Genomic DNA, 15,532 nt, shown 5'->3' on the forward strand with positions numbered 1-15,532 from the left:
AATTTTTCTCTAGATATTTGTAGAGTTATCTGGTCCTGGACTTTTGTTTACTTGGAGTTTATTACTCAATTTTATTTCTAATAATTGTTCTGTTCATATTTTCTATTTCTTGTTCATTATTAGAGTGCATATTTCTAGGGATTTGTCCATTTCTTCTAGTTATTTTATTGTCATGTAGTTGTTTGTAGTAATCTCTTAGGAGTATTTGCATTTTTGTCATATAGGTTGTAACTGCTCCTTTTTCATTTCCAATTGTAAAGTTTGGCTAAAGGTTTAGCCATTTTATCTTTCAAAGAACCAGCTGCTAGTTTCATTGGTCTTGTCTGTTGTAGTCGCTATTGATTTCTGCTCTGATCTTTGATTTTTTTTCCCTTCTACTAGCTTTGGGTTTTCTTTGTTCTTTTTCTGGTTCCTTTTGTGTAAGGCTAGGTTGTTTGAGATTTTTCTTTCTTGAGGTAGAGGTGTATCACTATAAACTTCCCTCTTATAACTGCTTTTGCTGTATCCCATAGATTCTGGATTGCTATATTTATGTTGTGATTTGTCTTGGTAATTTTATTTGATTTTTTTCAGTGATCCACTGTTTAGTAGAATATTGTTTTAGACTCCACATATTTGTGTTTTTTTTGCATTTTTTTCTTGTAGTTGATTTATTTCATAACATTACGGTCAGAAAAAATGCTTGATATGAATTTCATTTTTCTTAAATTTATTGAAACTTATTTTGTGGCCAAGCATGTCATCTATCCTGGAAAATGGTCCATGTGCATTTTAAAAGAATGTGGATTCTGCTGCCTTTGGATGGCATCTATAAAGTCTTACCTGTTTTAATGTGTCATTTAAGGTCAGTGTTTCCTTATTTTCTTCTAAAAAATTTTTATTGGAATATAATTGCTTTACAATATTTTAGTTTCTGCTGTACAATGAAGTGAATCACTATATGTATACATGCATCCCCTCCTTCTTGGACCTCCCTCCCACCCCTCACCCCATCCCACCCATGCAGCTCATCACAGAACACCGAGCTGAACGTCCTCTCCTTTATAGCGGCTTCCACTGACACGTGGTAGTGTATATATTGTCAATCCTAATCTCCCAGTTCCTCCCACTCTCCCTTTCCCCTCCTGTCCACGTTGTTCTCTGTGTCTGCGTCGGTATTCCTGCCTTGGAAATAGGCTCATCTGTACAGCTTTACTAGATTCCACATATATGCATTCATGTGCAATATTTGTTATTCTCTTTGACTTACCTCACTGTGTGACAGGCTCTGGTTCCATCCACATCTCTACAAATGACCATTTCATTTCTCTTAGTGGCTGAGTAATATTCCATTGTGCGTCTGTGCCACATCTTCTTGATCCATTCCCCTGTGGTTGGACATTCAGGTTGTTTCCGTGTCCTGGCTACTGTAAACAGTGCGGCAGGGAGAATTGGGGTCCATGTGTCCTTTTGAATTACGGTTTCTCAGGGTATGTGCCCAGAAGTGGGATTGCGGGGTCATATGGTGGTACTGTTTTTGTGCCAGTACCATACTGTCGTGATTACTCTACCTTTGTAGTGTAGTTTGAAGTTGGGGGTGCCTGATTACTCCAGATTACTGTAGCTATTCAGGGTCTTTTGTGTTTCTGTGCAAATTGTAAACATTTTTGTTCTAATTCTGTGAAGACTGTCATTTGTAATTTGATAGGAATTGCATTGAATCTGTGGAGAAGACAATGGCACCCCACTCCAGTACTCTTGCCTGGAAAATCCCATGGGTGGAGGAGCCTGGTGGGCTGCAGTCCATGGGGGTGCTAAGAGTCGGACACGACTGAGCAACGTCACTTTCACTTTTCACTTCCATGCATTGGAGAAGGAAATGGCAGCCCACTCCACTGTTCTTGCCTGGAGAATCCCAGGGACGGGGAGCCTGGTGGGCTGCCGTCTGTGGGGTCGCACAGAGTTGGACACGACTGAAGTGACTTAGCGGCATTGAATCTGTAGATTACCTTGGGTAGTATATTCATTTCCCCAATATTGATTCTTCCAATCCAAGAACACGGAATATTTCTCCATCCATTTGTGTCATCTTTTACTTATCAGTGTTCTATGGTTTTCTGAGTACAGGTCTTTTGCCTCCGTAGGTAGGTTTATTCCAAGGTATTGTTTTTGTTGCAGTGGTAAATGGGATTGTTTCCTTAATTTCTCTCTCTCATCTTTTGTTGTTAGTGTGTAGAAATGCATGAGGTTTCTGTGTGTGAATTTTGTATCCTGCAACTTTACCAAATTCATCGATTACCTCTAGTAGTCTTCTGGTGGCATCTTTAGGACTTTCTGTGCACAGTATGTCATCTGCAAACAGTGACAGTTTACTTCTTTTCTGATTTGTACTCCTTTTCTTTTTCTTCTCTGGCTGCTGTGGCTAGAACTTCCAAAACTACGTTGAGTAATAGTGGCGAGAGTAGACATCCTTATCTTATTCTTTAGAGGAAATGCTTTCAGTTTTTCACCATTGAGAATGATGTTTGCTGTGGGTTCGTCATAGATGGCCTTTATTATGTTGAGCTAGGTTCCTTCTATGCCCATTTTCTGAGGTTTTTTTTTAAATCATAAATGGGCTTTGAATCTTGTTAATAGCTTTTTCTGCATCTATTGAGATGATCATATGGTTTTTATTCTTTAACTTGTTAACATGGTGTATCACATTGATTTGCATATATTGAAGAATCCTTGCATCCTTGGGATAAATCCCACTTGATCATGTTGTATGATCACTTTAATATGTTGCTGGATTCGGTTGGCTAGTATTTTGCTGAGCACGTTCTTGTCTATGTTCTTCAGTGATATTGGTCTGTAATTTTCTGTGTGGTATCTTTGTCTGGTTTTGGTATTACAGTGATCGTGGCCTTGTAAAATGAGCTTGGGAATGTTCCTTCCTCTGCAGTTTTTTGGAAGTGTTTCAGAAGGTCAGGTGTTAGCTGTTCTCTAAATGTTTGGTAGAATTTGCCTGTGAAGCCGTCTGGTCCTGGACATTTGTTTGTTGGAAGATTTTTAATTGCAGTTTGAATTTCATTACTTCTGATTGGTCTGTTTATAATTTCTTCTTAGTTCAGTCTAAGAACTTGTCCATTCCCTCCAGGTTGTCCGCTGTATGTGGCATGCAGCTGCTTTTGCAGTAGTCTCTTATGACCCTTTGTATTTCTGTGTTGTCAGTTGTGATTTTTTTTCACTTTTATTGATTTGTAGGCTTTTTTTTTTGTTGGTGAGTCTGGCTAAAAGTTTATCAGTTTAATCTCAAAGAATCAGCTTTTAGTTTCATTGGTTTTTGCTATTTTTTTTCTATTTCATTTCTTTCTGCTCTGATTTTTATGATTTCTTTCCTTCTACTAACTTTGGGTGGGTATGTATTGTATTTATTGCTATTCTTTTAATCATTTTGAGGCATTTTCGTAGTTCTTTCTTTGTTCCTTCTTTTCCCTTGTGATTTGATGATTAGAGTTATGTTTGGATTCCTTTCTCTTCTGTGTGTATCTGTTATAGAGTTTTGGTTTTTGGTTACCATGTGGTTTACATATAGCAATCTATATATAATTAAGTTGCTGATCTCTTAATTTCAAATACATTTTAACAACCCAGCGGTTTTACTCCCCTCTCCCACATTTGCTGTTTTTTGCATCATATTTTACAACTTTTGTGTCCCCTTAACGACTTATTGCAAATATAGATGATTTTACTCCTAACCCTAACACTTCTTTTAATCTTCCTGCTAGTTTTATATGTGGTTGATTCACTGACTTTACTATAAGTCACTGCCTTTACCAATGAGTTTTTCCTTTCTTAATTTTCATGTTTTTAGGTGTGGCTTTTTCTTTTTTGCTTAGAGAAGTCCTTTAAGATTTCATATAAGATTGGTAGGGTGGTGCTGAACTCTTATCTTTTGCTTTTCTGTGTAACTTTTGATCTCTCCATCAAATCTGAATAAAAGCCTTGCTGGGTAGAGTATTCTTAGTTATAGATTTTTTTCCCTTTCATCACTTAAAAAATATTATGCCACTTCTCTTCTGGCATGCAGAGTTTTTGCTAAAAATTTAGCCAATAGCCACATGGGAATTCCCTTGTACATAACCTGTTTTATTCCTCTCCTTTTATATTCTCTAATTTTTGCTGTTTTAATTACAATATATCTTCATATGATCCTCTTTGGTTTGGTTCTGTTTGGAACTCTGTGCTTTTCGAAGGTAAGAGGCCTGTTTCCTTCCAGGTTAAGGAAGTTTTTAGTTATTATGTCTTCAAATATGTTCTCTGCCCACCCCACCCCCTTCCTTCTGTCATACAAATGTTAGCTTATTACTGACTGGGGGGGTTTTTGCAGAAACTAATGGCTGTGGCCAGTGATTTTTATCTTGGCCGGCCTCAAATTCTGTCGTCTCAGTGACGTTTTGTGGGTTGTTACATCTGACAGTTACACCTGGAAAGTCTCCCACACTATTCCATTTTCACTTTCTATATCAGAATCAATCACCTTTTTAGAATCCCACCAGGCTCCTCTGTCCGTGGGATTTCCCAGGTAAGAATACTCGTGTGGGTTGCTATTTCCTTCTCCAGAGGATCTTCCCAACCCAGGGATTGAACCCACATTAACTGCTTGGCAGGTGGATTCTTTGCCACTGAGCCACCTGGGAAGACCCTCTGGGGGTATGGGTCTTGACTAAACCAGACTCTGTCCCTCCTAACCATCTTGTGCTTCTTTCTTTATATTTTAGTTGTAGAAGATCTTTTCCTTTAGATTCCAGTCTGTCTCACCAATAGTGGCTCTGTAAAGAGCTGCAATTTTTGGTGTGCCCATGGGAGGTGGTCAGGGTCTTCCTATTCCACCATTTGGCGAAGTCCTCAAGAGCTAACGTTTAGTAAGGCCTAACTCTTATGTCAGACACTATGCTGAGCACTTTACACATGTTATTTAATCCTATCAGGCTTATAAAATAGGTGCCATCATTCCCATTTTAGAGATGAGAAAGCTGAGGCACAGTGAGATTAAGTAACTTGTCTGAAGTTGCTCGGCTGGTAAGCGCTGAAGAGCCAGGGTTTCTCCCAGGGCCTCAGTCTGACCCACACTGCTGCTCTGTGACACCTGGACACCTGGGTCAGGAGCTCAGGGGGATCTGGGTTTTACCTGTAGATATGGAGTCATCTGAGGCTGGGATAGCACTGAGGCCTGGGGAGCCAGCCAGGGAGCATTCCGGGTGTCAAACTTGTCCTTGGGTGAATAATCAGGGGTAAGTGCCTGCATCACTGAGGTGCCCTTAAACTTGGGGTGCTGTAGGGGACAACAGACTGTATCTTAAGCATCACAGCTCAAAGCTCCAAGGCCCCTCCAGGGTCCTTGGCCCAGAGGAAGCGGGAAGCGGGACAGTGTAATATGGTTGAGAGCAGCTTTAGGACAAGTCCCCACAAAGACACCTGAGCGTGCAGGTCCCAGTGCCAAGCAGCCCCCCAGGAGCCCAGCTCCAGGCAGGGAGGCATGGCAGGTGTGGTGTCCAAGCTGTTCCCCAAGAGCCTTCCCCAGCAGGACTTACGCAGAGCTCACTGGTTCCCCCTAAGGACTAAGCGCTGTAAAAATTCAGGTAACCCGAATCTTAGCTGATGTCCTTGAGGACACTACAGGACCCGTAGAGTTCAGTGTCCCCACTTTCCACATGAGGATATTGAGGCCCAGAGAAATTGACTCGGCCAAAACTGTCCAGTTAGAGGTAATGGTGGGGCCATAATTTCTGTCCTATGATGACCAGAGGGTGGACACAGCAGGCCCTCTACCTATTGAGAATGTGTAGTCACGACCTTCTTTACTTCGTAAAGGGCCCTCTTCCTTCTGTCCTACAGGCCAAAGCCTGTTGGAGCTTTTCTTACTCTAGTCCTTTTGCTCCCCTAGGTAACTACCACCAAGTTCTGACTTGTTAAGGTCAGAGAATTCTGGAGTGAGGAAGACCACAGAATGACAGAGAAGCTCTTGGCCTGCAGTCCTTTCTGTAGACCACTCAGCACCGCTGTCTGCCAGGGCCTTGGCGTTCCTCTTCCCACACAGGTGAGGGCTTGTCCAGACCCCTGCCATGATCCCGCTGAGCTCCAGCAGGGCCTTGCCGCTGCTGCTCAGCAAAGAAACGAGCAGTGTACCTGTTCCCCTGGCCCACTGAGGATGGAGGCTCCCAGGCAAAGGGAAGCCGGCTCCCTCTGGATGGATCGCCTAAGCCCTTGAAGTTGCTCAGAAGTGTGATGCCTAGGCCAGCGGCATCAGCATCTGCACTAGGAAAGGACGCCCCAGTGATCCCTGGCAGTGGCACGGGGGGACGGCACCATGCCAGGCCGTCTTCCCCAAACCATCTTCCTTTGTTAGCAGACCAAGGGCATCTTGGGTAGTGTCACCACCTAAAACGCAGCCGGCAAGCCCTGCAGCCCTTTGTGCTTCCCCTAAAGCCTCCAGAAAGACACACTGGGACCAAAAGGTTAAGCGATAAAAGGTCTTGGCTTTTTTTACAGGATAAACACTCAGGTTGCTCAAGAAAGGAGACAGATGTATATACTCTCAAGAGCAAAGTCATCTGGGGCTTTTGCCCCAGATGGGGACAGTAATTTATCATTCCCAGATTACTAAAGGACAGAAAACTGGAAATACATTTAGATATTCTTTAAAAGATGTTTAGAAGAAAAAAAAAAAAAAAACTTTTGTGTGCTAGAACTTACCTAGAAAGTTCATCATGTATGTGCAGCATTCCTTCCCTTCCCCAGCAGTACTAGCTACATGAGGTGGTTCTGTGTTTTCATAACTCTTGTTCTTTTGCTGATGAGCTGACCTACCACTCCCCCCAACCAATCTAATAAATTTTCGGTGGTTCCTGCTGGTTGTCAGTAAAAACACACAGGAGTCAAGGAAATGTTTTTTTTTAAGACTTTTTTTTTTTGGTTTGTTTTTAAAGAAACTGCATACATCATCAGAGACAAACAATAATTTAAATACCATGCAGTTTCTGTCTGTACAAAACCTAGGCCATAGAGCTCCAGTTTAATTTGTATCCTATTTACATTGTCTTCCTCATACAGCCGTCGTCTGTTAAAGCAGAACACGGGAGCGCGCTCCGGTAAAAGACAAACTATGTACAGACACCCAGGAAGCAACCAGAGGAAAGAACCATGTGGGGGATCAACAGACAAATGGGAGGAAAAGTCGTCTAAGGTGACCTTCGCCCACTGACTGTGCACGGGGGGAGCCTGAAGTTCCATTCACCGAAGCACACAGCACGGTTTTCATTCGGCAAGTATAAATACACGTTCATAGGCAGGAGAAAAATAAGCTCAGAGATTTTCATCACATCCACCGTCACATCGTTTGGTTTCTCTAATCTGACATAAAGGCTAAAGTTTTACAGAGCTTTGAGGGCCTTTGGGGAGGAATAGGTCAGCGATTTCCAAGGAGCAGGTAGGCCCATGGCAGTCTCCTCAGTCCTGGATAGGGTGGGGACCTCGGGCAGTGTTTGATTGATCAGAGGGAAACGTTTTGATTTGAGAAATCTCAGGTTGTTCTTGTGCTAATGCAAATGACAAAAAGCTCAAACTAGCTTTTTCAGAAAAAAAGGCGCACTGTAAACCAGCCAGCCTACCTTTTTCCCACCTCACCCCCCACCGCCATATCAAATTGTCATTTTGGAAAGAAACACATTTTTTTTCAGTTGTTTTAACAATGTGGCAAAAAGGAAATTTGGATAGATTTCTGTAAACACCTCAAGATTTCAAGAAAGGAAAGACAGCAGAAGGTCCTTCCTGTGACCTACAGAGGTTGCTGAGCCACTTCCAATGGGCTCGGGAGAGCCCAGCTTGGGGCAGTGACACGGGAGGGGCACCCTTCAATTTGTAGGGAGTTACTTCCGGAAAAAGCTACTCTGCAGGAGCAGCAGAAACTGCGTTCAGTTTCTTTCACATGCAAAGTGGCTGCAACAATGGGGCACTTGGGGTGGGAACCCGGAACCCCTGGCAGGCGGGCTGCAGGGAACTGGACTGAGGCATCATGTTCCCAAGACACTGAAAGGCCCGGAACCCAGGCCAGCAGAGAAGCCCCTGGCCTGTGTGGGAGGCGTCCAGGCAGGGGAATGAGGTCCCTTAGGACTCGCTCTTGGGCCAGGAGAAGGCTGACCATCATAACACTAGAAGCCCAGGCTCAGACCCTGGCCAAGGTGGGCACCTCCAGGAAAACGTGCCCATGTAGAGGGGTTACACGGAAGAGCCCCGTATCCTTCACCACATCATCTGCACATTCAAACGTCAGTTAAGTCTTTTGGGAAGACACTGTTTACAGCCATGCTAAAATCCTGGCCACGTTTTCCCTGAACAACGCCTCTACTCACAGCGGTTAACTATCCGGATTCAACATTCAAAGAAGAGAGGAAGGGGGTGACGCGTCCCAGGGCTGGGCACCAGGCGCTGTGAGGAAAGCGTGTGCCAGCCTGGCACCGGCCAGTGGGCACCGCCTGGAACACCGCCGGAGCTCCCCTGCCAGGTGCATGGTGACACCACCCCGGGGAGCCATGAGGGCCAGCGGAGAAGGAGCCCGCCCTCACCCGCGGTGATGGCGGGGCAGCCCCAGGGTAATGTGATCCCACGCGGCTTGGGGTGGGAACTGGTTACCTCTTTTTTTTTTTTTTTTTTGGTGAAGGCCAAGCTGGAATCCTTCTAAAGCCTGGGCCTGTGTGGTAGGGCTCGAGCCATCACCGGGAGAGCTGGTGGAACAACCAAGATGACAGCAGGAGGCCAGGCGGAGCTTCACAGCCATAGCCCGGAGGGGAAGGAAGTAGCTCAGGTGGCCTCCTACGGAGAGCGGTCAGGGTCTGGAGGGGTCCCTCCTCTGCCACACCCTGTCACTCTTCTCCTGTGATCACAGGTGAGGAGGATGGACAGAGATCCGACCTCTGTCACCCTCACCAGCCTCCAGAGGGAGAGGAGGGATGCTCCCTGGAGAAGCAGGTACCTCCTGGTGGGCAGGGCTGGTGCCTGCCCCGACCCTGGGGCTTCTGCACGGACACCTACGGGCGTGGCCAGCCTGGAAGGGCCTCGGGTAGTTGTGGAGGACCTGTTGGGGGCAGCCAGCCGTTCAGGAATGGATCCTGGCCTGGTCCTCAACTCAGAGGCCGTTAAAGGCCCGGCCACCCGGTCCCCAGCCCTGGGGTACATGCAGAGAGAATGAACATCAGCCAGGCGGTTGGTCACCCCAGCCTGGGTACCTTCCACAGCGGCATTACGATCGCACACGTGATGCCACTCAGATAGCAGAGGCTGCTGGCATGCGTAAGATCCCCCGTGACTCTGGGCTCGTCTAACGACAGCCTTCCCCTGCGACACCAGAGCTTCCTGGAGGGCAGCTGGCTCGGCCCGAGGGGACAGGACAGGCACTCGTGCCTGCCTTCTGCACCTGGAGCGCACGCACTCTGAGGCCAGCCCGGCGACCACAGGCTCCCCGGGGAAGGGCTCTCCCCGTAGTTCACCGCGTGGGTGGTGCGGCCTCCTTCAGCAGCCTCCTCCGGTCGGGCGCCACCCCCGGGCCGCCTGCTTCTGCACAGTCGTCCCACGACAGATCCACCGGCTCGGTATTCTCTGGACTCAGGGGACAGACACTTTGGCGGTACAGGCTCGAGGGAGCCTCAGCGAACGCGGTACCTGCCGGCCTGAGGCCCAGGGCCGCTTTGAGCGCGGGCAAGTCTTCGGTGCCCCCGGCCCAGGACGGGGCACGGTTCCTTATCCTCGGCAGCGCCGGCAGCCGTAACCATCGCGTTTTTGCAAGCAGAATCCTGTGTTTCCTTTTCTTTTTCTTCTTCTTTTTAAAAAAAGGCAGTTCATAAGATTTACATCATAATGGGGAAGTGAATAAATACCAGCACTTATGGTTCTTATAAATTTATGTTTTGAAGACAGCATAGCACTCAAGAGGAATTCCACTGTTAAGGTCGGTGAAACCTAGGAATACAAAACAACTCAGTCAGGACCCAGCGGCTGCCCATGGTGTCGGACCTGACAAGGCCAAGCTCTCCAGCCTCCATCCTTGTTTGTGACAGCCACAGGGAGGCTTAAATCTCCAACCAAAGGCAAATAAATCTCCACAGGACCCCTGGAGAACTTGAGGCCCATCCAGTGCACCCCTGGTTTTGGAGTTTAATCTGGAGCTCCCCAGGGGGGCTGCAGCCCAGGTAAGGAATCAGCAGCAAGGCGGGGACCCCCAAGCTCCTGTCCCCGAGTCAGGCACTCAACGTTCAACCAAGGAGAGAGGCAGGAGGAGGGAGCTGACTGCCTGTCACTAACCAGCCCCGTGACCTTGTGCAAGCCCCTCCAATCTGTCTGCTTCAGTTTCGCCAAGAAGCACCACACAGGACTGTCTGGAAAAAGGACACCGAACGGCAGGCGTGACCCCCACCTGGAAGTACCACGAGGATCTGGTACCCTGGCCCGGTTTGGTCTCTGCTGTAATCAGCAACGACCTTTCCTCCTCAGCTTATGTTTTCATAAATACCCACTCCGTCGTGGTCTGGCACTCAGCAGATCTTTAGGCTGCAGGCTCTGAGAAGGCTGCATTCAGCCCAGACCTCGCACACACTCCTCTACTTTCAGTAACCACGGTGGAACCTGGATCCCTCCACGTGGATCTTTCTTTTATCTTCCCCCCTCACCACACCCACCACTGCCCAGCACTTGTCCTCCAGAAACGGCGAGGATAGTTCAGTCCAGGGGTAAACATTATAATTTGAAGCGGGAAAGAAAAAAAAAAGAAACCTCTTGACACTAACCTTGTTAAATGCCTACTCAACTCGTGAACTTCCATTTCAGTGCTTTTAAATTCGTTCAGCTCCTTCCGAATGGCAGCCTAGAAGAAAGAGAAGCCCGTGAGTATGCGGAGGAAGCAGACAGTTCACCTATTTTATTCCTGAAAACGTCAGGAAACCTCTTCAACAAAGTCAGACAGGTGCGTAGAGTCGAGTCTCACCACTGGGAGAAACAGAGTCACCCTGAGATACTCTTTAAAAAGTGGAAGTGTTAGTCACTCGGTTGTGTCCAACTCTTTACACCCCTGTGGACTGTAGCCCACCAGGCTCCTCCTCTGTCCATGGGATTTTCCAGGTAGGAATACTGGAGTGGGTAACCATTCCCTTCTCCAGGGGATCTGCCTGACTCAGGGATTGAACCCAGGTCTCCTGCATTGCAGGCAGGTTCTTTACCATCTGAGCCACCAGGGAAGCCCCTTTAGAACCTACGAAGAATCCCCTCCCCCCCAAATCTAAGCTACAAACAGTTCGATTTGGGGTTCTGCCCGGAGCTGTTCATCCGGGCAGCGAGAGGGCCCGTCCACCTGGCCCACATCCTGGGGTCCCTGGTGCACACTGAAAGGTCAGCCCCTGGTCTTGCTGCGGTGGATCTAAGCTCAGAATGTACAGTGACACCTCAGGATGGGTCCTTCCAGAGCTGGTGGGTCAGAATCCCCCAACCAAATTAAGGGAAGGAGTGTGGCCCGTCCCCGGAGCCTGCCCGCCAGGCCATCCGCCTCCAGTGCCCACCCGGGCACCTCAGCTCTGCTCCTGGGCTCTGCGCAGGCTCCCAGCAGCGTGCTAGAGACCCAGCGCTTGGTCGCGAGGCCTGGGCAGCCCTCCCCACCCCTCTCACTTTGTCGGCAGCGGTGAGGCGGGTCCAGGGCTTGTCGGCCCTGCGGTCATAGTCCTGAGCGTCGGCCACCTCCACGTAGTCGCTGAAGCGGATAAGGATCTTCCGTTCCCGAAGCTCCTCCACTGTGGGCCTCTGGCTGAGCTGCGGGAGAGAGAGAGAGACATGGACGCGGTCAACCAGCCACGTTTTAGATCACTTGGTCCACCCGTGAGTGTACAGGTGAGAACCCGAGGTGGAGAGGCGCAGCTGACGCATCACACACCAGTGAGGGCAGGGCCCCGGGGACCCAGGGCTCCTGATTCCTGGTCCTGGGGCTTCTCCAGACTCTGTGAAGGAGTTGACTGTCTCGTGAGCCGCCTCCAGGACTATTCAGACAAGCGGCCAGGCTGCGGAACAACACTGCAGCGTGTCTCTCTGTGTGGGTGTGGTGGGTCTTCCCACATGTACCTGCCTTTCCCACCAGGTGAACCGAAACCTTACACAACAGGTTTGTATTATTCTGGATTCGTGAACTGACCTGTGTGTCAAATTTAGTGCTCTCTGCAAGATGGGTTTGTAATCTTTGTGTTTGGGGTGTGCAGGAATTAGGAGTGTGTTGATTTACGCGACCATGGAGACCCTGCCCCTCACTAGCTCAGAAGACAGGTGTGCCCAAAGGCAGAGCAAGGCTGCGTTGATGCCGAGGAAGACTTGGGACGGGCTCTCTAGAGGAGTCTGCGGTGAAGGAATGAAGCAAGTGGGGCATTTCACCATCTCCCCTGTCGCCTGCTGGCATCCTCCCTTTGAACTTTCACAACTCGAGGCCGACGTTTCTATTATCTCTTCCTATCACTAGGTTTATTTCTTCTGGAGCAACACAGTTGCTCTCTCTCTAGGAGGCTGTCAATTCATGTTCAGCCAATGTTATTTAAAAGCAATTTTTCTCTAAGCCTTAGACTGTGTTTAATTCTATTAATAGAAGATGCGGTCAAATAGAATCTTAGCACAAAGGCCTATGAAACAAACACATGCAAGCAAATCCAAACCACCTCTGGCTGTTCTGACTCTCTATCTTATGCAGCTGCCATACACCTTAGGCTGGTGCCAGAATGTTCCAGCTTGCTACCAACTGGCCTATAATGGAAGAACATAATTAGATGACTGCCTGGCCGGCACTGAACAGAAAGAATGGTGACACCGACTGCCAGGCTCCAGATGGGACCCAAGCAGCCTGCTGCTACCCCTCAGCCAAGGGAGGAGAGACCTGGGGATCACAGGTGTGTTGGGTGTGATTGGTCCCCAGTCTGGACGCTGCAGCTCCCCCTCCGAGTGGCTCCTGTCTCTCCTGGTTTCCCAGGCATTTTGGTGTCGGCGGTGGCCTCTTGCAGGAAACCCAGAGGTTTCCCAGGCTCGATGGTCAGGGTTTGCTGTCAGCAAAAATGGGGGTCTATCCTGACTCAGAAATGAGTGCAGGGAGCTTCGTAGTGTCATTATAACACAAAGAGCCATTTACCATAATACGCTCAGTTGTGTCCGACTCTTTGCAACCCCATGGACTATAGCCCACCAGGCTCCTCTGACCATGGGATTCTCCGGGCAGAATACTGGAGTGGGTAGCCATGCCCTCCTCCAGGGGATCTCCCTGACCTAGAGATCTAACCGGGTCTCCTGCATTGGCAGGCGGATTCTTTACCATCTGAGCCAATTGAGTACTTCATTATCATGATAAATGCCTGTCTGCGTTATAAAAACTCCTACTCACAGCCCCAGTTTTTGTTTCTGATTGGTAAGGTTTACCCTGGGGTGCCAGACAAACAGTACCGTTTGTTCAGTGTGCCATGCAAGCATGGAATTTCTAATTTAAATTTCTGGAAATCATGGTCTGGATTTTGCTCATAGCCTGTCTATGGTAGAGTCTGGAGTGAACAGAAATCTAGAGATTGGCCCTGAAGGTAAGGGACTCTCTTTCATGCCTGAATCTGATGGGGATGAGGAACTGGGCCCAGGTGCTACCAGGGAATGAGCGAGGAGGGCCCTGGGTTTTCCTGCTGGGAGAGTCTGACTAACCACCACCGGGATTCAGTCATGAGCAAGGGCTCACAAGCCTAGCCATGTGGGCTGAGGAGAGGCGCTTTTGGCTCACGACTGGCTCTCACCTTCCAGGTAAAGTGAACCCAGGTTACCTGCCTGGATGCTAAGGAAACAGTCTCTGCAGCCAGAGTTGGTTTTCCAGGAATGACGGGCTGCAGAGGTTGGCAGCATTATGTTTCCATCTACGAAAGTGTCAGTTGCAAACGCTCAACAAAAGGGTACACGTCAAGACCCTAATCCCACTACTAATACAACCCGACCCAGGTAAAGTTCTTCCCTGCCTGCCTTCCAGCCAGCCTCCCTCCCTCCTTCTCATCCATCCATCAGGCTAGCTAGCAATTTTTTGGAAGTGGAAAACAGGCACCTACTAAAAGATGAAGCAATGATTTTTTAGGTTTGTCTCAATTTGGCAGAAGAGAATGCCTGGTCTGTGGCGATCAGCATCCGCTACTGTGTTTTCTTTTTCTCAGGTCTTGACAGAAGGATATGGAGGCAATCCTGGGGCTGAGGGAAGGTACGCCCGCCCCATCCTGCCCCCCAACCTCTGGCATCTGGTCTTGCTGCGATAAAGGCTCTTGAGGAGCAGAATGTGTCCAGGGCCAGGAGGTGGTACAGATTCCCTACCAGCTGCCAGGCCCCACACCTCTGTTCACAGAGCCAGATGTGAAAGCTACTTTCGGTCTCTCCCTTATAAAAAGCAGCCTAGCCCTTCCCTCAAGCTCATTATCTCTAATTCCCCGAGCCAGTCCCAGGGGATGGCAGGTGCTGAAATTACAAGGCACTTTTCCTGGGAGAAGAGAGAGGTAACTGGGAGGAGGAAGAGGCATTTATCTTGAAGACTTGCAAGAACTATGGGTATTTGGGGACCCCACCCCCTCGCTCTCCCAGGGGAGATGGTGTGGGAGGAAACCCTCTTCTCTCACCCCTTCCTGCCAAATTATGCAGTTAGTCAAGTTTTCCCCTGCAAGATCGTATACTTTTTTTTTTCTCAAAGAGAATTAACTTCATGTCCAAATCTTTCTGTATTACTAGCTTTTAGCAAGAAACCCTCAAGTTTAGGAGAATTGGGGGTGGGTACCAGCCGTCAACTCCCATGAACACTGCAAAAATCTGATTAAACGTTTGTTTCTAAAGGTCAACCTTTCTGTATCAGAAACATGGGGTCATTACCAGTCTCCTCATCATTTCAAGGACCCACTTAGAACAATCTAATACACCTCTCCTGGTCCCCTTCGCTGCTCAGTCTCAGGAAACAGGGTGCCCTGCGTCCAAAGGCTAGGTGATCGTAAGGATGTAAGAACCAGACCTGGACCAGGGTGAGGGCACCTGGGTGAAGTGAGGGCCCGAGCTCTTGTTGTAGTTTCCCACCAGGGGACACCAGCTCGTCACCGGCTCTCAGGCCCTTGCTTATCTTACTCCTTTTAACTGGGATGGCCTTTGGCTTGTCACCAGATGTTTGGGGTGCTCCAAGGGGGAGAAAGCGTTGAGAAACAAATCATCACCGTAGTAACTGGCATGATATTTCAGGATCTCTGAATTTCTTCCATTGCATAAAATGTCCATGGAGAAAAACCATTAATAAAAACTTTAAAAATTAATTTTGATGTGCCTCTGAACTGTCTTTAAGCTTTGAGTATCTTTCTCTCAAGATGGTCACTGTAGGAGAGTGATTAAAAACACTCTAGTCAGACAGAATAAAGTGTTTTCTGTGCCATCAATTATTAAATTTCTCAACATCCCCCAAGAATAGCCTCAAATAAAGAGCTTCGTATCAAAGAGGTTACTCCAAATT

General features: G+C 48.0%; 1 protein-coding gene across 12 annotated transcripts in view; it reads right to left on the minus strand.

Annotated features, from left to right (window-relative positions):
* Nucleotides 1-6,908: 6,908 nt before the first annotated feature.
* Nucleotides 6,909-15,532, minus strand: part of PHACTR1 (phosphatase and actin regulator 1) — a 528,680-nt gene continuing 520,056 nt past the window's right edge. For 11 of the 12 annotated variants that reach the window (XM_059880401.1, XM_024983670.2, XM_024983671.2 and 8 more), the window contains 3 exons: nucleotides 11,671-11,811; nucleotides 10,800-10,876; nucleotides 6,909-9,975 (listed from right to left, as the gene is read on the minus strand). In XM_059880401.1, coding sequence (XP_059736384.1) covers nucleotides 9,960-9,975; nucleotides 10,800-10,876; nucleotides 11,671-11,811 — 234 coding nt within the window. In that variant the 3' untranslated portion in view covers nucleotides 6,909-9,959. The remainder of the gene's footprint in view (nucleotides 9,976-10,799; nucleotides 10,877-11,670; nucleotides 11,812-15,532) is intronic. The other variant, NM_001192911.2, reaches the window with a different exon arrangement.

The sequence above is a fragment of the Bos taurus genome, chromosome 23, assembly GCF_002263795.3.
Source record: "Bos taurus isolate L1 Dominette 01449 registration number 42190680 breed Hereford chromosome 23, ARS-UCD2.0, whole genome shotgun sequence".
NCBI lineage: Eukaryota > Metazoa > Chordata > Mammalia > Artiodactyla > Bovidae > Bos > Bos taurus.